At 43.8% G+C, this 23,393-nt stretch overlaps 1 protein-coding gene across 24 annotated transcripts in view; it reads right to left on the reverse strand.

Annotated features, from left to right (window-relative positions):
* Positions 1-12,079: 12,079 nt before the first annotated feature.
* The window catches only part of LOC311013232 (protocadherin gamma-C5-like), a gene marked incomplete at its 5' end in the record, with an annotated part of 293,577 nt that continues 282,263 nt past the window's right edge, over positions 12,080-23,393 (reverse strand). For 12 of the 24 annotated variants that reach the window (XM_084009239.1, XM_084009240.1, XM_084009242.1 and 9 more), the window contains 4 exons: positions 12,080-14,778; positions 16,166-16,263; positions 18,557-18,610; positions 19,595-19,653. In XM_084009239.1, the coding sequence (XP_083865365.1) occupies positions 14,495-14,778; positions 16,166-16,263; positions 18,557-18,610; positions 19,595-19,653 (495 nt within the window). In that variant the 3' untranslated portion in view covers positions 12,080-14,494. The remainder of the gene's footprint in view (positions 14,779-16,165; positions 16,264-18,556; positions 18,611-19,594; positions 19,654-23,393) is intronic. The other 12 variants (XM_084009243.1, XM_084009244.1, XM_084009249.1 and 9 more) reach the window with 3 other exon arrangements.

Raw genomic sequence — 23,393 nt, forward strand, 5'->3', positions numbered from 1 at the left:
AAGAAAAGTATCAATCATGTCCTGTATTCTCCGGTGTTTCTGTTCAGTACACCCACAGTTAAAGTTGAGAAAACATTTTTATTGGGCAATGAAAGCTAAATCGGGTAATATACAGTACCTCGGCATGGTTTGATGGCTTTATTTATCTTCTCTGTGTACTAATACATACAGTATACGATATTTAATAATAATAATAATAATAATTAAGGCTATCTTCTAATTTCAGGATTCAAAATATTCAAGCATACTTTTAGTGCACAAACCTGGATTCCTCTTCGTTAACATTTAGTAGTGTTACTAACAGGACAACTCGCAGGGAAAAATGAGTTCTGTTTTCGGTACTCAATTGGAGTTCAAGGAATCTGTTTCCTGGTTTTCTTTTGCATTCTGAATAAAGGCCCCCCTACTTTTTAGGCAGCCTGAACTGCTGCTGCTGTCCTGTCCAGTATAGTATGTCGAAAAAAATGTATGGAAAAAGTCATCAAAGTAATTACCAGAAGGACAGACTTGTCACTTGTTGTTCTTTTTTTCTGCACATTTGCATCCTCAGTAGTGTGTAGGTGTATGCTCATGTGGTTGTGTTGTTGTGTTACTCTGTTACACTCATGCTTGTGACTGTGTTTACACACCACATGTGGTGTGTAAACATGTGAATACATCCTGTTCATGCAACCCAGAAAGGACAAGGCAGAAAGTAAACTCTGTATTTTGCTTCAGAAGAGTAAACCAGAGTTCATATCAGAGTCAGAAAGCAAGACAGAGAGGTCATTAACGTCAATGTCTGTCTGTTGAAGGTCACTTAACTCCCACACTGATTATGGCTGGTTGTCTTCTTTAAAACGGGGCTAAATATGTTGTTTAATTCTCAAGTCATTAAAAAAATGTCATTATTGACTACAAGTAAACAGGAAGCAAGCAACAGATATTAACAGTGGATTCTACACCCTAACCTTTCACTGCACTATAGAAACCAACCATGCTTATTGCTAACTGTTGCAGTTGCTCAACAATTGCTATTAAGACACTTTGTATAGGAGACATGGTCGACACCATCCGGGCCGTCAATCAAATAATTTAAGGTTTGCAAGAGCATTAAGATTTAGGTTTTTATGGGGTTTATTGTGGTTAAGGTCAGGTCAAAGACATAGACATGATATATATAATGATGTCTCCTTACTAGTTTCACATCCTCCTGATTCTCAGACTCCCTGAGTCTCTCGTTATAACATTCTAGAGTCGGGGGACATTTGTATGCGTGTGTGTCTGCGTGTGTGTCGATGCTCTTATATGCATGAAGGGGGTCTGCAGGAGAAAAGAGGTCTGAACAAAGAAAGGGGGCAGTATAATTGGCTTCAGCGCTGCCAGACGACACAATGACACAGCCATTGATAGTGGAATGAGTTCCCGGGAGCGGCGGACCAATGGCGGAGCAGAAGTCTGTTTTTCACAGCCTCTGATTGGCTGGCTAAGGGAGGCTGTCGGTCTCCAGGTAGCAAAGTGAACCTCGGAGCATATCTGCCACCCCTCTGTCTCCTGGAGGAGGGAGCCAGGGAGCGTTGCATGTGGAAAAGGAGATATGACCTTTGTCGAGGGAAGACAACATTTGAGTTGTGTGAACACAGCGTGTTATCTTTTATATTTTGTCTGCCCGGCTGTATATTTCCTCATCCCTTCCGCATCAGACTCTCTTTTCCTATGTAAATGTGTGTGTGTGTGTGTGTGTGTGTGTGTGTGTGTGTGTGTGTGTGTGTGTGTGTGTGTGTGCGTGTGTGTGTGCGTGTGTGTGTGTGTGCATTTCTCTGGCTGCCATTAGCACCCACATTGCCAGGCCTCTGAAATAAATTTGCTTCATTTGTCTTTAACTTGGCTGTACACTCTACAGCTCCGCTCAGTCTCCAGTTCTGAGAACCGTGGATTAAAGTCTCACTTCATTTGTTTAGACTGGACATTTCTCAACTTCCCTGCTGCTCCGGGAGAGAAATACACACTACCCTGGCATTTAAACTCCAGAGAAACGTGGTTTGAGTGACTCCTGAAGAATGCACAAAAAAACAACTTTGACTGTATTTGAATTTTAGTCCGTGTATGACTGTATTTATATTTTAATGAATGTGTGTTCATTTGCATATTTTTGCCTATAAGTGAAGGCATGTATTTGCTTCTTAGCATGATGTGTCTCCCTGCATCAGCCATCATATCTTAATAATATCCCCTTGATCAAATTACTCGGCTGCTTGTATAACACTTTTCATGTGACACACAATTAGCAGACAATTAACATGGGCCAGAGAGTGTCAACCGATTGGCTGTGCCATCTCACCGCTGAGTGACATCCTCATCATCACAGCGCTGTCCGAATCACCCTGAAGCGCCAGGGGTGAAGAGATGAAAACACTGTCTGCCTGTCTCAGGGCAAGAAATCTGTGTCAGCGTGTCTGGCTCTCCTTCTCCACATACATTCATATCTGCTGCGTTGCTTCCATAGATTCTGTTTCTCCCTTTAAGTCCACGCATCATAACTTGCTTGGTCTCTTCTTCCAGGCTCCCTCCAACCCTTTGTTTCTAGTTTTCTCTCCGTCCCACATCTGCCTGTCGTCTGATTTTTTGTGTTTGTGTGTTCGTTCATCTGGAAGTGAAGCATCTCTAGCTCGAAAACAATGTGATGTGTGTCTCCTGAGAAAACCACCAGCGTGTCCTGCATAATATCTGCATGAACTTCTGAGACTGGTATCATGTTAGAAAATTACTTTGATGTGTGTGTGTTGTGTGTGTGTGTGTGTGTGTGTGTGTGTGTGTGTGTGTGTGTGTGTGTGTGTGTGTGTGTGTGTGTGTGTGTGTGTGTGTCAGATCTGAAGACGTCCAACGTAGAGAGACAACCTAAGCACTAAATCCCATTAAAGAGCAGATGGGGCTTTTGTGAAGAGAATTGTACATTATCTGAAACAGGCTTCAGTGCGGCTTTGTGAGGAAACGTTTAAAAGTTTGAGGCTTCATGTTTTACCACCAGAGGCTGAAGAATCGAGGCCTGCGTTTCTCCCCTAAATATGAGAGCAATTTAGTGAGAGGAGGGTCTGTGTGTCTGCCCTGCAGGCTGTGCTGAAGGCTGATGCATACAGAATATCAATAAGTGCAAACGGGTCACACAGCCTCTCTTTCTACCCTCACATGTATAGTAAACATGTATTGATGGTAGAGGAAGAAGCGCCTTGTTTGTTGCTGAAACAGGCAAATCCTGTTGTGGAGGTTTTGAAGTCGGTAGCAGTACAGGCAGTCTGGACACAGTGTTCAGTGATATCCTGTGTATGCTGGCTGACTTAGTGAGTCATGTGAATGTAAAAGCTAATACATGCAACCACATCTCATTGTCCCTATTATTAGTTCTTACAACTTGTTTATCAAGGCCGTATTTAGCAACCAGTGACTGAAATAGAAGTAAAAAATGAACCGCAGAGACTTCTAGATCTAGATCAGTGATCCTGGAGTGGTTTGTGCCGGATAACTGGCTCAATGGAGCCGTTTGTGGTTCATAAACAAGACAGTCATGATTTTGTTCTCAGCCGTAAGGTGCCCTGTTGGGAAATAAACCGCAGGTTCTCACAGAGCCTTTTTTAGATGGACAGGTAGAGAGTGAGATTGTGGTGGTGCACGGTGACTGATAACGCTTGTGTGAAGACGTCCGAGTGACGCTGATTTACACGTGGAACCCTCACAAGGGTCTGAGCCCCTGATGACAATCGTGTTTGTTTAGTATATATGTGTATATGTATATATATATGTGTCCATGTGCGTGTGTGGTGATGCCTGTTGTGTGTGTGTGTCTTCCTTTCTGTCCCCTATCTTTCCATACACATTGATGGAGGTAGCTGTCAGTCAAATGACCTACATTAGCTGAGACTGCAGGAGTCTGATTTCCTTTGGGGGCAGTAAATGTGTGTGTGTGTGTGTGTGTGTGTGTGTGTGTGTGTGTGTGTGTGTGTGTGTGTGTGTGTGTGTGTGTGTGTGTGTGTGTGTGTGTGTGTGTGTGTGTGTGTGTGTGTGTGTGTGTGTGTGTGTGTGTGTCCTATATAAGAGGGTGAATGTGGGGTGAAGATAACAACCCTCTACATCCACATTGACATTAAGAGGTTAAATGGAGCAGATTCTAACAGATACAGACATTTAAACCTCGCCCATTGCCTTTTGAGGTGCCATACATTGACGGTTTCTGAGTCTGGCTGATTATTACATAGAAACATGTTTCATGTTAACCTTTGTTATCTACATGACATGACATAAATTTAGCAGTATTTTTTAAAATTCTTCTTAATTGCTAAAAGATTATAGGCTAGTTGATTGTAACATTTTTAAAAAGCAAGCAATTGTAATGACAAAAGTTACCTGTAAAGGCTAGATTAAATTCCAAATTTCCAAATATTTAAACCCATTTACAGGATTTCTCATTTTTCTTCCTTAAATCCTGTGTGATAATAAACTGCTGAGGGTAAAGAACAGACTTGTACTGCCACCATTCCCCACCACGCCAAGCACCTACAGGCAATGACATCACTCCTTTGCCTCGTAACCATGGTAACACTTACCTCCTGCTGGCAAAAGTCTGCACTCATACCCAATATTCCTTGATTTTCCTTTTCCTCCCTGCCTTTGTCGTCTGCTTTCCTCACATCTCTGTCTGCTCCAACTCGTGTCTCTTTCTCAGCCTTCCCCCTTCATTTTTCTTTTTTAATGATGAATAATGATGAATTTAATGATGAATTCTCTATGCAAACCCTTCTCTCTTTCATGTCCTTCCCATCTATTCCCTACTGCTTGCTTCCTCTTTCCCACAATATGCTGGGCTTTATGTATTTTGACTTCAAGCTTTGATGCTTTTTGTCTCTTCTTTACCTTAAATTGGAGTCATTAGCAAAGGAAAGATACAGAATTAAAACAAAGATAATGGAGAGGTAGAGATGACCTATATAGACAAAGGAAAACACAGATGTGACGGTGCTACGGCTGAATCTGAAAGTGCAATGCATCGTAAACACAGAGCAATAACACAATGGATGTTACTCAGTCAGGCATGAAAAGGAGGATTGCAGTCGAGGCGACGAGCAGAAAAGATCAGAACTGTAAACGGCGACTGAACTGAGATTGGTGGACAGTTACAGCTGGACCTGAAGGCTGTCTGAGTCGATTCTCTACACTGATGATTTAAAGGACACGTGGGTCAAATGCTGCGTTAAAATCTGTTCCAGAAGAATGTGACTTCCTGTTCAGAAAAGCTACATCCCAGAAGCCCTCACTGTAAAGGCGTACATGGGGATAGGGGGCAGTGCACTGCATTACAATCCATTTAGCAGACAGACTGAGTGGGTGGGGGGTAAAGGAGGAGTATTAAGATGCATTGTGAAGCTGTATTATAGTAAGCAGCTTACAGTTGCTGTGCCAGGCTGCTTCTTTGCGTTGGGGGGACAGCGAAAGGACAAAGAGGCAACACAGAGGAGGAGACCAGGAGAGGCAAAAGCTAGCAGGGAGGGCAGGTCTCGTCTTGGTGCCCTCCCCTTTTCTTTTTTTTCTTTCAATGTACAATCATCAAACCTTGTTTTTTTTCTTTTGTCTTCTGCTTCTCTCTAACCAACGTGAATTATGTAGTCTTTCCTCTTTTCATTCTCTCTCACGTCCTCGTGATCTACTCGCTGTGATGCTAACATGTCTCCCCTTGCTGCTACATGTTACCATGTAATCACCGCCGCCACCATCCCTCTCTAACACCCGACTGAGTCAGAGGGAGGAGGGGGGGGGGGGGGAGGAAACGGAGGGTGGAGGTTGCCATGGAAACTGTGAGTCTGTTGCCGGCCGACATTATCTGTTGTTGCTCGGCGCGGAGCGGGCACATGAATATTTGAGCTTTATGGACAGGGACACAAACTGCTTTCAGGACGGCACCGTCAGATGGAAAATACGCAGAGGTCACAAAAAGGGGAGAGGAGGAGAGGCAGGGGTGGGATGGATGGAAGGGAGGCAGGGTCACAGAGACTGACAGACCTCCATTTTATCTAGGGCAGGGAGTATCTGGCTGAGATGAGGAAATGGATGTAGGGCACAATAACATACAAGAATGGAAGAAATAAAAGTCTTCTGACCAATTAAATAAGTTTATGTGCTGACAGAAATGCAGAGAAGATGATGGGAGGAGGAAAACAAAGAGAAGAATAGGAGGGAGGGCTGATGACGTACCATGAGAGCAGTAAATTAGGGCACTGGAGCTTGTTTTTTTACCTTTCTTCCCTCCTCCTCTTTTCTCCTCATTTCTCAGAATCTCCTGCAGTATTTCCTAATTAATCCTCCCGGAGGGTTGTTTCCCTGCATGCTGTTGATACACAGACACACAAACATGCAAACAAGCTAGTCATGATTTATGCAGATGTCCAAATGAGACTGTGAATTCACTTCAGTATTGCACGGTCTGACTGCACTGCGTCAAAAAGCAGAGAAACTGTAACAAATATGGCTCACGTCTCTTTGTATCCTCACAAGCGTACAGCTCTGTGTCATGAGGTCGCTTATGGATTTTCCAGCATTCTTAAAATACATGGAGTTTATATAATAGATAGAATGGGCCTCACGCAGCAGGAATGTGTGTATCCTTCCTTACTGATCTGTTTTAATGATCATTTTAAACCTCTGTTTTGTTTTTGTTTTGAATTTGAATATTTCCCATGATCCAAGAGCTCCTCCACTGATGAGTTTAGCTCCTGTTCCAGAGTTCCTGCTGTAGAACGCAGAGGGCCCCTTATATCCCACCAATACTGCTGACATTTGTACTAATTTTATATATTATAATATATTTATTTGGGAAATATATATATTTTTATATTTGGGAAATACACTTGTTTGCTTCTTGCTGAGATTTCAATAAGAAGATTCATGTTTGTACATGAAGTAACCTATAACCTAACTCTAACCCCCTAAAACCAATTTTCATGTTTTTGGGGAACGGAGTGTCTAGGGCAGGGGTGCCCAACTCCGGTCCTGCAGAGCCACTGTCCTGCATGTTTTAGGTTTCTCCCTGCTCTTACACACCTGATTCTAATGATGTGCTCGTTATCAAGCAACTGAAGCTTGTCACAGGTTTGGAAATCATTCGAATCAGGTGCAGGGAGAAACCTAAAACATGCAGGACAGTGGCTCTCCAGGACCGGAGTTGGGCACCCCTGGACTAGGGCATCTAACCTAATGCAACCTTTCTGGATACACCAGTCTTTGAACGGAGTCTCACTTACCCTTCTGGAGATACAGACAAAATAAAAAAGGAATTAACCCAAAACCCTACCCCAACCCTAACCCCAATGTAAACCCTAACCCTAATCCCAACCTTAACTCCTAACCCTAACTGACTAAACTGATGATACTGCAGCATCGATGCTATCCTCTTCAGGAGCCGCCATTGTTGTTGAGAAAGAACAGCCGCCTCTCCTGTCTCACACCTAAGCCACGCCCACGCCCAGAAGCTCCCCATAGGATCCATGCTCTGTCTTGCAGGACAAAAACACAATACTGGAAGGCTGACAAGATGGACTTATAGGAGACATGTGATCCTGATCTTGTTACAATGCAAAAATCCAGCTGTTGTGAGAGTTTAGCCTAGCTTAGCATAAAGACTGGAAGCAGGGGGAAACTAAAGCTAATGAATCAAGTTCCAAAGTGACTAAAAGGGCTGATGTTGCATGGTCTAAAATGTTTGTGTTTTTTTAATTAGGACTAGGTTTGGTGTCTATTTTTTTCATGACAATTGTTTGTCAGATTAGCAGAAGATTTTTCCGACGACGAATATCTTTTTTTTTTTTAAGAAATCTTAATTCTCATCTGTTTCCTTCAAACAACTGAATATATAATAACACAATATAAACAGAGTTTTATGTTCAAGATGGACTCCCTTTCTGCATTCCAGCCTCCAGTATCAGGCAGGGGTTGGAGAGGAGGGGGAGGGGGGGCAGAGAGGAGCTTAATGGTGCACGCTTATTAGCCTGAGATATCCATGAAGCAGCTGCACCATTTCCGCGGCAACACCTGTCGCCATGGTGCTGAGTTGTCGACATGCCTCTGTGTCAGAGTCTGCATGTCTGAGGCACTGCACATTCATAACGTGTCCGACGAGGCACACACACACACACACACACACACACACACACACACACACACACACACACACACACACACACACAAACCTCTATAACAAGAAGCTGGAGAAACGGTGGTAAAGAAAGTAGTGGCTTCTTTGTCGCATCCTGACATATCCAATTCTCTGCTTTCCTCCTCACTCATTCCTTCTCTAGTCACTCAGATGGGGAATTCTGAGTTTCCATGACGACCACAGTGGTAGGGGAAATGGATTAGGTACTCTGCACTGTCTGTTCTGGGGGTGTGGTTGCTGCGTGTGTGTGTGTGAATGCTGGGTTTGTACGTGTGTGTGTGTGTGTGTGTGTGTGTGTGTGTGTGTGTGTGTGTGTGTGTGTGTGTGTGTGTGTGTGTGTGTGTGTGTGTGTGTGTATGTGTAATCATGGATCATGCTTTGTGTTGCACACTTCACCCTTGATTTGTAACTTATAAATGACACTTTTCCCTCTCATCTTCTCTTCCCCCAACCTCTCTGCAGCAAAACTATAACAGGGCAATTAACACTGCTTCTCTATCAGCCTAAGTATATTCCCCCCCTTCATTCCTGCCCCCCCCCTCTCTGATTTCCATCCTCCCAGCTGAGAAAACAGGCGCTAGAGCTCTTGGCAGCGATGAGGGTGGAGAGGGAGAGAGAAAGAGAGAGTAGATAGGGGGCTTTTCAGATGAAGCGAAAAAAGGGTTTGCTGCTTTGAAAGGGAGCATTGTGTTGTTCTTCCACATTGCTACAGCTCCATCCCTGTGATTTAGTCGAGCCAGCAGCCAGCACATTACTGTGTCCCTTTAAATCAGGGTGCTGTTAGCCTTAGCAACGTTCAGGCTCCAGTGCTCCAGTGCTCCTGCTCAGTGGCCTCCTCCCCTTCTCTCAGCCAAAGACCACTGAACTCCCCGTTTAGTCTGCCTGTTGAGCACATTCCTCTCAGCTGAATTAAATGAACACTGGCCTTTTGGGAATTATGTAAGAAATAGCATTGTGAGGGCGATTATAAATAAAAGACAATAGATGTATGGGAGGTGTTTTCATACTCCAATCAATTGATGATACATGAAAAATGTCGTGCTGGACAGTCGGTGTATTTTTGGAGCTGGCTGAGTGAGACAGAAAGATCCCATTCCTTTCTCACCCTTTTAATTTTTTATGAGGAACATCTATCCAGTCTCTTTTTCTCTGCACTGCATGAGACAAAATCACATTAACCCACTGCTGTCTGTTTCTGGGTCTCTGAAACGTTCACATGTAATCTCCAATAAGTGTGTCATTGGGATTTAGGTCCTGCTTTACTCAATGTGGGGCTGTAAATATATACATTTCATCCCAGAGTTATTCCCGGGCAAAATCCAGATTAAGCTTGTTTTTTTATCCCTCCTGTGTTTCCAGTGTGCATGTCCACAGAGCAGAGCTCTGTCCTCCAACATGTGGTGACCCAGTACACTGCAGAGACAGCTGCAGGATGGGAGGAAGGAGGGGTCCTGGAAGGAAGATGAGAGGAAGTCCGAGGGGGAAGATGAGGGGGAGGGTTTTTTTTTCTTCTCCCTTTTGCTGTAGTACTGAGGGTGGGGTGCAGGGAACAGAAAAAGGCGCGGAAACTCGCTTCCTATCCCGCCACAAGCAGCAGTAACGTCACATCCTGCTCTTTCCTTACACAGACCAGATGTGATCCACCTCGTCCTGAAATTAGATCCCTACTTCCTCTTGCCGGTGCCGCCTGCCAGCTCACACACTGCGAGAGGAAATGCAGGTCTGCTCTACTTTCTGCTCCAATATTCTGATGAAGAATCGAAACAAATTAGAATACAATTAGATACAAGAGTATTCAAGACATGTACATGTAAGCACTTCTTCTTCACTGACTCGTTGACAGACTACAGTGTATACCTGTTTACATGTTACATTCATGTGATGATGCCTGTTATTCTCTCTCATGTCCAGTCTGTCTGACTAATGTTATCATGGCTCACAGGCAGTCCATTATCAAGATCCAATCTGCTCCTGCTTCCCCTCTTTGATTAACCCTGCTATACATCATTTGTTTGAAGTTTTTTGTTGTCACTGAGTCTGTCACTCTGCTGTAAATATCTCTGTGTGTGTATAATCAGCTGGAATGTGCCTAATTAAGCGAGATAGGGTGGGCGGCGTAAAGGGGGCAATAAAAGAACAATCTCACCATTCTGCTGGGTCTCCCCTCCAGGAAATGGATGACACATGGGGACAGTGAGGACAGCAGGAGTCTCTGTGAGTCACAGGATGACAAACATCAGCTGACAAAGTAACTCTGAAGCTATTGTGAAGGCTAATATTATATACATATTCCCATGTGTACAGTTTCCTTTGATTGTTTTCATCTCAAATGGAAGCTCACGCCGTGCAGATCTCCAGTGAATCAAACTCAGACGAACCCACAGTGCGTTATTACCTCTGACTCATCCACTTGTGTCTGTGTGTGGGATATTCTCCGCCGGGCTGTGCCATGTTTTCTGCATATGTCTCTCTCAGAGTTGCCAGGTTTGACTAATGGCTAAATATGTTTGCCTTCCTGCAGGTCATTCAGCTCAGCCAGGCCTCCGAACGGAGCCAATAATGGCCACCGCATCGATCTGTAACGAAGATGTGGAGAACAGAGAAAAGCATCCAGTGGCTGGGTCTGACAGTTGCCTTGGCAACCACGTAACACAATGAGAAAAGGGTGAGGGGAGTCGGCCATTTTGGGTATGTGAGACTGCTGTTTGATGTTGGAATGCTGCTGCGGGAGTTAACTGGATCATCATGTTCAAAATGCCTTTTCTGATCTAAAGGAAGGATTGTTTAGGAAGAAAAAAATATTGGGAATTCTGGGAATTCTCTTGATGAATGAAAGGATCTTTTTTCAGGCATTTTCTCTTAAATTTTGTTCTTGTGAAATCTTCAGGCAGTAACCTTAGCTCTTAAAAAATGCATTAGCTGGCGTGTCTGATTCATGAACATTTGCATCATCTCCATCGCTCCAGCCCCTCTGTCTCTCCTTCCATCCCCCAACATCTGCAGCGTCGGGTTAAAGCCTCTCCTTTTCTTTTGCTTCGTGACGTCCCACGGGCTATTTATAGGGACTATGTTATTGTGTAAGACCTTGTGAAAGGCACAAAGCAGGCAGCCATGTTCCCTGTAGCGGCCCCAGGATATGTGAGAGGAAAGCTAAAGAACATGTGGCTGCTGTATGATGAGCTGGAAGAGGAGACAGTGAGTTTAGCAAGAATGAGTTGTTTTTACTTTGATGCCTCAATCTTATCTCAATATTTAGAAGACATCACAAAATATAAGGTCAGGTGCCCATTTATGTTTTATCTATTGTATTAATCCCTGTAAGGACAACAGTGAGGGAAGTCTTTCAGGACTTGTCTGTATTTGAGTTGTCATCACCTAAATGAAAGACGCTTTTCCTGGTAATGTTTTACTGAAATTATTAAAGTAATTTACTGAAAATTACTTTTAAAATGTCAATTATAGTCAATTCAAATAAGTTGCACAACTCAATTAGACTTTCAATTTTGTGGATTTGTCAGATATAGTTGTGAATCATTATATCAATAGAAGTAAGTGTCCCAATTAATTATTCCCATTTATCAGATTATGAAGGGAAAGCAGTAAAAGGGTGAAAATGTCTAGGTTCATTTTATGTAAAATTATATTTTGTGGCTTCATTTTGTCTTTTTTTTGGCACACTTGTATCTGCCGCAGTCACAGAAATAGTGCAAAGCATCCTGGGAAACATTAGGATTGTGACTAACACGGACAAAGAGCCCAAGAAAGAGGATCTTCCTTCCTGGATCATCCTTGCAATGGTTCAATTCAGGAACGTATTTAATAGTAAATAACATTAACTCACTCAAACAGTAACTTGTATCACATTTACACTTAAAAGCAGAAAACAAACAACACACACAAGCATTTTTAAATGATTTCAGAATCTTTTTATTTGAAATGTCAGTGTTCAAGAGAAAATAAAACAGCAATATAAATATTAGCATAAAAATAAGAGAGTAACACAGGGATATAGCGTGGGGGCTAAGCATTTGATAAGAAAGATAATACAGCAGGATAGAGTAGTATTAATTCAGCAGCGGACGGACTTACACATATATAATATTTATAATCATTTGTTCATATGGACAGAAAGAGAATGAGAGGCATTCTTTCACAAATGCACAGGATAAAATCACCGCAAAAGAACATTAAGAGGTTACAGAAGGATAGAAACATTTCCATATTTTTTTGTGTTTTTTTTTTACAGGGTGATAAAAGATAGTAGAGAGAAAATGAACACAAAAATATGCGCAACACATATCACAAGTTAACTAGTCTACGTGTGTCACTTTGTTTACTTATCTAAAGTTGTCTTTAATTCATTTATTTACACTGAAGAGTTAGTTGGCTTCCATGGTGCTTAGTTACTACATTGCAACACAAACTGTTGAAGAACATCTCAGATTTTTATTCATTATTCTTTTTTTTTTTTTAACTGTAGTTTTCTTATTTTTCTTGAAAAACAAAATGCAACACATTCCAGTAGTAAGCCACGCTTTGTGGAGAGGGACTTTTATTTTGAAAATGTTGGACATGGTCCCTGCTTTACAAACAACTGGCTCATACCATTGACAGGACTTGTGTTTATTTACAAAGGGGAAGAGCCTCACAGGATCGGGGAGTGGAGGTGAGTGCTAGAGAGGCTGAGGTTTCCCATTGATTTCAATGGAGGAGGGCTATTTCAAAGGGCTCTCGAGTGGTATCTCCTCACCAACAGGGACAGCTGTGCTTGGCTCTGTTGATCTCTACCTGGGTCAGTGCATTAGAGAAAGTTTAAGGGGTGGGTAGGTCAACAGTGGTTCCTCTGTACATTCAGTGGGTAGAGCCAAGGCTGGTTATTACCCCCCTGGTTGATGTAATGGTGCCACCTCAATCTGTGTACCACACCCCCTCCACTCCCCATGACCCAGCCTGCAGGCTGCTTTTTCTCATGCAGTTGTATCTAGCCAGAGGCCCGACAGACAGATGGACGGCAAAGTAAAGACTTCATATCGTATACAAACAATTCCTCGATGCTATCGAATCACTATCTCCCAAAGAAACAAAACATGTTACTGTGTCACATCAAGAAGTTCTTCAACACTTCAGGATAGTGAAGGGTAATACTTCGTCAAGGCCCTAGAGGCCCGCAAAGTGTCTAGAGACTCCTAAGCACTTAAGTTTACCACATCTATGTGTCTATGTGACAGAAGTGATTACAACCCCTACATCATCTCATCTTCAGAATACGAACAGTGCATTTCTCTTTGTTTGGCTCTCAACGTGGGGTAGTGAATGAGGGGAGGACACAAGCTGGGTGTGGGGAGGCGGGGCTAGAGGGTGCAGGGCAGCAGGGCATGTTGGTGTCCATCTGGAGGTGTTATACGGGAAGCCTGTCCCTGCTGCTATACCACCTGCATGGACAGCATGGCCTCCACGACACATCACCATGACGGCCCACCCTCTGGGTGCATGCTCAGGTCATAAAATATCAGGAGATTCAAATCTTTTTCTTTCTTTTTTTTTCTTCTTAAACTATGATTACAAAAGTAATTTTCATTTTGCGTCAATTCAATGCTACATGTGCATTACATTGACCTGCGATTGGAGCGAGGATAACAGATTTGGGAGGTCCTCCTCTTTGCTTTTGCAATGCATAGTTTGCAACTCTAAACTAGTATATGTGGTGTGAACCGTAAAGAGCATGCAGAAGAGTTTGTAATACCTGTCGAACAACAGTCTTATATCCACAAGACTTATGGTTTAAGACCCTGCAATGCTGACCCTTATATAGGAATCTAATGAATGGCAAATAGCGTACTTAAAATAGCTGACTTTCCAACTCAGGGAAAGAGCACAATAAATCCAACATGAAAGACATTAACATTTCATCTCTGAATATACATCACTGCCTATAGACGTGTCATCCCACAAGGTTCCTTACATTGAATCTCTTTGTCCAAGTTCATTTGATTTTGCCAAAAGAAAGAAAAAAATCACAATAACCCCCCCATACCCTGTCAAAATGATCTACTGACAAAAAATGATGTTAGCAATACCAAACCTTTAGCACAGCAACCCCAACAACAGCCTTCAGCACATTCAAGACACTTTCAAAGAACCATCAACATCTATGTAGGCAAACGTCTATGTGGTCAAAAGAGATCCGCTGTCATTATTTAGACCATGGCTAACATGAGTGACAGCATAGCAGTAAGATACCTTATGGGGGTATTGGGGGGGTTGAATTTCTCATCAGATCAGGCCGGGTTCGTCAGCGTTCCGTCTATCTTGGTCAAACTACTTCTTCTCCTTCTTGGTGGACTTTTTCTTGGAGGCAGGTGTCTGGGCGGCCTTGGGGGGCTCGGGCTGCGGCTGGACCTGGGGCGGGGGCAACGCCTGCTGGGCCGCCTGCTGGGCCGTGGCCTGCTGTTGCTGGGGGTTGGAGGTGAGGGTGGCCGTGCTGCCAGGGATGTAGACGTTCTGGCGGTAGTCGGGCACGTGCTGCAGGGTGAACTGGGGGCTGTAGCGGGTGCTCAGGCCCATGGTGCCAGGTCCCAGGGTGGCCGTAGCCTCGCTCACTTCTGGGGGGAAGAGAGACAGAGTGGGGGGATAGGGGGTGAGGAGGGAGGGGAGAAAGGGATGAAACTTGTTAGAAAACACGCATTTTAACATTTTTGTGTGACAGTGTTGTATTAAAGGTGTGAAAATGAAAAGAGGCCATTAAAGGAATGAGAGATAAGGTACTTAATTAAAGGGAGATTCTGTGTGGACATTACTTTAGATTTTAAGCAAACCATGAGGTTGCATGGAGCTGAAATAATGAGGGTCATGACTATAAAAAAAATAAAAAAAATATGAACAAAAAGGGCAGGAGAGGTGATACACAGTGATTGTGTGCAGATGATGAAACCGTCTCCAAAGCATCCTCCTCAAGTTTCTGGTTTTTCTACCGTGCGTGTGCTGAGTGTCTGCAAGTGCATGACGTAGCTCCTGAGCTCATAATTCTCCCACAGCCCCTGCATTGCAGAACCACAGAGACAAACGCTCCCTCCCCCATCCTGTAGTTCCTCTCAGCCTTTAAACACCTACTGTGTGAACACCAACGCTGCCATGCAGCACTCAAAAGATACAAAGCAGTATCTGAGAACATATCTTTAATTCTACATTTGATTTTCTGCTCTTACACAGTGATCTGTTTGTTTCTCCTGTGTTGAAAGTGTAGAGCAGATCTGTTCAGTATTTAACACAGGCACCATTTTGTCTTTCCTTTCTGATGCACTTTAACTCCGTGCCGACATGCTGGTTAACACTCTGCCCAAGACAGAGCCTTTTCTCTCTCTGTCTCTCTCTTCACTCCGACGGAAAAATTCCACACCATGTCCGGTGCAGTGTCCAAGAGGGGGGAGGGTGTGATTGTGTGCGTGTAGAGGAAGGGAGATGTGATGTGTCAGTGGTTTAAATAACAGTGGAAAGAGTGACTTCAGTCTATTTGGCAATAAATTATGTTGTAAGTTTGTCCCGCCATCATTTCTGCATATTTTGCCTGACCGTCACTATATTGGGTGTAGCTCAGCCACAGTAAAAGTCCAAAGATGAATCACTGTGTGTGTGTGACCTCAGTGCTGGTTATGCAGGAACATAAACAGGGCAGAAGGAGGACATGTTGTGCAATATGTTATCTGTCATGTTGTTGAATCCAACAAATCAACTGTTTATCTGAGGGACTGCAGGAAGTTACGTCCACTGACTGAATATCCATCGGATAATTAACATGGAGCCACGACATGGAAACATCAATGTGGACAGAGAGAGATTTATCAATGAGCGTGTCTGGCTAGCTGCCCTCCAACCAAACTGGAAGCTGAATAAACAAGTCATGCCCACGCACCCTCGCCTAGATTATGAAGAGAAGAAGTGCTTTATACAAGACGTATCGGAAGTAAAAAGATGAGGAGGTATAGGACTCACCGTTAGCTGCGGCCATCAGGGCCTGGAGCTGCTCGGCCTCGGTCGGGGGCTGGGGCCAAGGGCCAGTTCCCATGGCAACCTCAGGTCCTCCAGTTGCCCTGTGGTGACAACGAGGAGAGGATAACCGTAAACAACTGATTGTTCATCGACTCCAATTTGTGTGTGTTCAGCTCAGTGGTTTGACAGTTGGTGGTTTATGATAAAGTAAACGCAAAGCAGCTGATGGCCAAGGACACAGCCGGAGGGGGAAACAAGGAGGACGTGTAGTTTACAAAACAGGGTGTGTCTCAAACAAACACGCACTCTTCAACACACTCCTGTCTGGCTGCACACAGACACACAGCGGCAAGCGTGTTTGCGCATTCAAACACAGTAAACACGGTACGACGTTCACTCTCTCGGCGGTGTGACCGTGAGCGCTGCGTCGGCTAGTAAATAGTTTGATCAAATATTTAACGAGCCCACCTTTAAAGGAAATGGCCCGCTGCGTAGTCACGCATGCGGCGCTCAGTAGGCACTGAACATTTCCATCTGGGCAAACCTCACCTTCAAAGGCTTGTTTGCTTTAAGTCTGCGATTTGCATGTGGGGGCAACAAAGGAGAATGCAGACCTGCGATCTATTACGCTCACCTACTTATTTCCATTCCCACACTTGTGACACACCGACACAAGCTCTAAAACGGGCAACTAGGTCAGGATGCTTTAATCCTGCCTCCGCTCATTCCCCCCAAGTAATAATAAACCTATTTGGATTTCTAAATGGTGGTTTTAATTGGTCGTGAAACTGCAGTATGTTATCTTCATATTTCTCTGTAAAAAAAAGGACTAGGCGTATAAATATCACAGCAAAACCTATGAAACCATTATGTTGCTTTTACAGTTGTGCCAGTGCAAAAAAATATATATAAATGCTTTTAACCAATCTCTCAGCCTCCTGAATTGTGTGTCTGTGTGTTCACTCCATTGCTGTTTTGGGCAAAAACACCTGAGGGCATTTAGTGCATGATAATTAACCCACGGGGACAAAAGTAAAAGGTTTCGGTGGAACGTACAGCTCCAAAGAGGACAGTACATTTTTGGATCTCAGGTCCTACTTTCTGACAAATAAAGGCTGTAGTAATACATATAGACATGTGTTTATATAGATAATGTGTTAAGAACATGAGGAATTCAGAGGAACACTCTCTTTGCTATTTAAAACCCACTAAAAGAACTCAGACAAATTGGCCTGCTTCATGGCACTGAGGGAAAGTAAAGGACACAAAAGGGGGGGAAAGTGAAAAAGGAATTCTAACATAAAAACAGGGATTTGTTCAAGAGCAGGTTGCCAGATCTCGCTTCCAAATCTCTGAAGTGGTTTTCACTTCGGCGCCAGGCAGAGACTGAGGGAGAGAAACATGAATAGTCTGTGCCAGGCAGCCGACGAGAAACAGCCTGGTTAAGAGCATGGGCGGTAAAGCCAAGGCAGCCATTTTGTGTCTCCCGACGTCATTTAAGATAAAAGGGCATGCTTCATTTGAGCTAAATTAGCACCTCTCTGTACTTATCACATCCTGTGGTCGTGTTAAGTGCTTCCTGTGGTCAGGATTATCACTTCCTGTGGGTACGATTGTCAACTGTGGTCCAGAGGGATGTCCTTGTTTGGCCAGACAGTGCTATCGTCTTTCCCCCTCTGCAAACTTACATGACATGTTTTATCTCTAAGGAAGGCTCTTCTTGTTATTTAAAAAAAAATAACCTCCAAGACATTAACTTCAAATTGAAGGCCCATACAGCTAGTCACATGGTGAACATGATGATATCTGAAGTTTCATCTACTTTATTGTGGAACTCGTTAACCTCTAACTGGTGTTTTAAAGAAATCAATCACGGAACAGCAGCCTGTATTGTCTCTTTCTTGAGGATAAAGCACATGAAAAAAGCCCCATGTGGTGATGTTGAGCTACAACCATCACAGACAAACACCAAAGGCAACACTGTATGGTAAGCCAGTCGTCTAGAAGGAGAGAAAAGAAGGACTCTCTGAGTGTAATGACTATATGCATAGCACACATACAAGGCAGAACAAATCTACAAAACACTGCACGAAAAACTCAAAATTCACAGTCCCTTCTACACCACAGCAGGCATTGTGGCCTAAGCACATCGATGAACAAACCCCATCAAACTTTTAGGGAGACTAACAGAAGCTATGGGTTAGGTACATCTACACACAGCACAGCACTCAACTGCAGTGCACTACCTACGAGATTTTCAGTCACTCTCTGCCCTTATCAGCTGATTTGTGATCAGGCCCTTCGCCCACCAAACAGTGACTTTGTTAAACCTGACCACGGATCAGCGTCCAACGACAGAAAGTGAGCATATAGTGTCTACGTCTAAATTAGTACCTTGTCCCACTCTTCGGCGTCCATCGTATATGTGTACCGTATGGCATGTGGGGACTAAGAACACAACAAGTTATACAGTCTGCAAGAACCATTGTGTGTATGACTGAGGGCTGGAGTTAGGTAGGAAAATGGAAAATGCTGAGATGCTGTGCTCTAGATCGCAGTGGAAAGTATGTTGAGTCTGTCGTATCCATTTAAAATACCAGAGCTGAGAAGTTAGTTTTCTTTTTTATTCACCACTAACATGAACTACGTCCAATGTATCCATAATCTCAGTGGTGTGTCTGTGTGTGTGTGTGTGTGTGTGTGTGTGTGTGCGCGCGTCTAACATTTTCCTGACTTGGCTCAACAGAGCGCGTTGCCCCAGCTGGTATGTTTCAGGGAGAAGCCTTGACTCATAGAATGTGTTGTGCTTGTGCAATCATTTGTTGTGAAAACTGTTACTGCGCACACACACGCTCTGTTTTAGCCCAAACAATAATGGGCAAGGTTAACTCATCGACATACACGCTCACTAAAACACACAACTGAAATCACAGAAAAAAGCTGTCGTCATGTAAGCAAGTCGCGTCGACCTCTAAGGTGGCGGAAACTGAAGAGAGCGCATGGGAGAGAAATACACGGTCCCATCCCCCCACTAGCGCTGGTCGCCGTCCTACATTAGTAGTACTGAGTGATGGCGCACAGGCTCAGAGAGCGCGGAGAGGAACAGGAGGGGGAGGGGGAGCAGAAGCTGCGGCAGCCATTTTACAAAGCAGGCAGAGATGCTCGTGCAGGGGTGTAAATCAAAAAAACGGAATTCGCTGAGCAGGATCGGTGTGATTGCAAGTCAGATTGAAATGATTGCACGGTGACTTTGGTGTTTTACAGTCTGCAGGCAGCACGTTCTTATCACGACCATCCCCCTCCTTTTTTTAACTCCTCATCCTTCGTCATTCCCTCCGTCTTTATGATAATCTCGCCTTGTGCAGCACAACAACATGTCCTTGACATTACAGGGCATTATGTGTGTGTTTGTGTGCGTTTCAGTTTACTCACCCACTAGGTCCAGGTCTCGGTCCCTGTGTGAAGCGCCAGTCATTCTGGGGGGGCTTTTGCTGTGAAGAGAACAGAAGTGGCGACATGAACTGGGTGTTTCCTTGCAAACAACAGCGAGACGTTTCTGAGGTGTAACCTTTGGTTCAAAAGGTGTTGCTTTGTGGCGGGCGTGTGTGTGTGTGTGATGGCGTGTGTCTGTGTGTCTGTCTGTGATTTAGGAAACCTGTGAGCCTCAACAAAGGGTTGCAGATGGCAACAAATATCTGTATGCTCAGGCATCCATGTTGTTCCAAAAGCTGTGGAGCATAAAATGCTGCAGGCGAACACTGCACACTCACTCGCACACACAAACAAACACACAAAATGAGGTGCTGCTTAGAAAATGGGAGAGAATATTGAAAAGAGAACTACAGGATCACATAATTGAGCAATCACGTATGCCCTCAAGATGCATTAACACAGCCAGAAGATGAATCAGATTTCCAAAGTGGGAGTTTCTCACTGGACGACCACACAAACTTTCTAAACTACAAAATGTAACTGATCTGAAAACTCAACTATGACAATCCCACAAGACCTATTTTGGGGGACAGCTTGGTGAACTTTAATTAAGTAACTACAGGGCTCTTCTAGAAAGCTTTTTAAGAGATGCAGAGGGCACAGAGCGCCCTTGGGAAGTAAAACAATGTTATTGTGACAGAAAAACATCATGGAGATAAGGTAAATATGGCGGCTCAGCAGTGATAAAAGCCTCTCTCTTCTCTATGTATCCCTCCTCTCTATTAATGTCTTCAAGCCCATTGCACTCTTGTCCATCTCTACCTCACTGCCCATGCCACCATGTCTTTTCCATCTCTCTAGCTCTTTCACTCTCAGGCCCTCTTGTTGTGCAGTGATGCGGTGAATAGACCATTGGCTCGGCTCCAGATTCTGCCGCCTAATCGACACAAGAGCTCCCGGGAGAGAGAGGCCAGCAGGATGATGTGCTGCATTATTAAAAGAGCTGTTCTACCCGAGGGAATGATGGAAAGAAGTCAGGAAGCAGGAGAGGAAACAAAGAGAGCAAAATACCTACACAAAAGGAACAGTCAAGACCGGAGCATCTATAAGAATACAGGTAAACAGAGGGCAAATGCACCAGTGAATGGTGACTTATTGAATGCACACACAAAAACACGGGACAGAAAAGGGGTTGACAAAATGAGTGGGCAACAGTGTTCAGTATCCATGCAGACAAAACAAGTGACTGCTAAGCTCTGAAAGAAAATGACAGAGAACAGCAGCTTAAATAGGGGAGTGAAAGAAGGGACTGTGGTATACTGTATGGTGCATCAAGAACCATGATGGACACCAAAAAGGGTGAGAGGAAATGAGAATACCAACATGAAGGAGTTGCAGAGCAATCACATGTATTAAACAAATACATGGCTTAATCGATAGTGTTCAGTGTCCACAAAAGGGTCTATTTCACCTTGGTTTTCAGGAAAATAGAGTCAGACATGCTTAGATATGTCCTCCTAACCAACAGCAATGCCAGAATGCACAAGTTGTCATTATTACAACATAAAATCATAGAGGATGAGAGGAGGCGGGTGTAGTTGAACTCTTATCCTCCCATCAGAGCAGAGCCTGGTCGAAGCCTCGAGTCTAAAAGCGGACTCAAACATGTGTGTCTGAGCGTGGGCACGGACGTCTGTCTGAGCTTCGGTACAGAAAGGGAAAAGCTTCAGCCCTGAGTGGAGGCAAACATCCACAGAGAGGCCCAGCATTCCAGCTGTGTGAGTCGTTCTCACCACACAAGCACTTACAGACACACGCTTGTCATGTCCAAGGTCTAATCCCAACGCAGGCCTGTGGAACAAAGGGGGACAAACTCTCCACTGGGGGCCCCACTGCTTACTAAAGGTAGTACTGTAATACTGCATGCTTCACTATTGACTACTGGGCTGCACCTATACACCACAAGCAGACAGGTAAGAATGTAAATCTCTTCCGCTCAAGAAGAAAGTCAATCATCCGTTCACTCAGCCGAACCACAAACTGTTAGTCGCTGGGTCCTTGGGTCAAGATTGTTTAGACAACAACAGTTGCCAGAGAAAACAAATCTCATCCCATGTTTAATGACACACAGTGATCATAATCTAATTGGCTTGAGCTTCAGTTCTTCTGAGCATCTTTAGATGGCTTGTTTATTACTTAAATCAGATGAGATGCATCAAAAACATTCCCAGAGTGCAAGTTAAATTTAAAAGGAGAGGGACATCAAATATAATAGCCAAGGAGACTAGGTCAATGGAGAGAGATTAAAGGACTCTACGGTTTTGTGGGCCTGGATTCTCGTCCAATAGAAGGGCTTTAATGCCAGCCTGGAAGCTTTATACACTGTCAATCTGCCTCCCTTACATCTTGAAGTTGAACCAAAGAGCTTTGAGGGCTCCCCAGGTGAATTATAACGTGACTGAGCTCTTTAGCTACCACAACACAGTGTCTGCCAGTTGAAGTACTATCATCTTAAGAGATAAAGTGGATGTTCTATTCAATCTGTGAGCTCTTTATGTGAGCGCTGCATTATTCTGTGGGTATAAACAGGACTGATCAGCACATGGGCACATTTGGACTTCATCCAGCGTGTTTGAAAGAATGTGACTGTGAGCAAAAAACATCTGGTTGACGGCTTAACACCACTTCTCCATCACGATACACAAAGGTCTAATCAATGTGATCCTGTAGTTCAAGCAATGGCCTCAGTTTATCTCCCTCTGACAGGAGTAGAAAAATACAGAAACGTCCTTCAAACATTAGAAACAACAAACAAATAGATGTGTAACCACTATTGTTAATTCATGACGAGGGAAAGACTGAACACTTTGACAAGAGAAAAGGAAAATGTGTGGTGCTTGATTTAAATATCCCTTGCCCGTAAACAAATATCAACTCACAAACCCCTAGAGGACAGTCTTTCTGAAACGCAGGGGCCAGTTTGCCGCATGTGCAGCTTCGTCAGCCATGAAAACAATGTATTTATAAAACGGCCTAACTCACCGCACGTGCCAACCCTTATAAACTCCCACAGACTCAAAGAGTGAGAAAACATGGGAATATGCAGACCCTGCTTTTAATCAACAAGCCTGCTAGTATAGACAGGGGAGTCATTTCAAAGATGGAGTTGAAGAGTCCCCTTCGTTAGTGAGTCAAACTTGTGACAGGATTATATGTTCCTTTTTTTTCAAGGCAAAGACGTATGTATTGCAGGCAATGTGAAGCAAATAGAAAAAAAAAGGTGCTAAGGCCCCAGGGGGCTTCTAAAATTACACACTCCTGGAGGCTCTTCATGCCTAATGCTTTGCAGATACAATGTATCTCTATAGTTCTGAAGCCATTACATCCTGTGCTGTCTGTTGCTGTAACACATGCATAAAAAAAGCCATCCTTCCTTCCTCTTTGTCTATCCCACTCTCTTTCCCTCTGTTGTCGGCATTGAACACGTGTCACTAGAGCAAGGAGACAGATGGTATCCTGCTGACCTCAAAAACAATCTAATTCAGCTCACAGTGTCTAAATAACACAGACTTGTGAGGAACAGGGGGGATCTTATGGATATAATCACCAAAGCAACATAATGACCTTCAAAGTCCATATTAAACATGGTTGACGTTGAACCCTGAGGATGAATGGGTTAAGAATGAGAGCTTCATTGAATCCCCTAAAGTGACTGGTGACATCACTCTCTCCCATATTCTATCTGACAGTGCTTCCTTTGAATCAAAACACTAAATCAGTTGTCCGGGCCTTGTGCATG

This window comes from Eutrigla gurnardus (assembly GCF_963514095.1).
Source record: "Eutrigla gurnardus genome assembly, chromosome: 5".
In the NCBI taxonomy this organism is placed as follows: domain Eukaryota; kingdom Metazoa; phylum Chordata; class Actinopteri; order Perciformes; family Triglidae; genus Eutrigla; species Eutrigla gurnardus.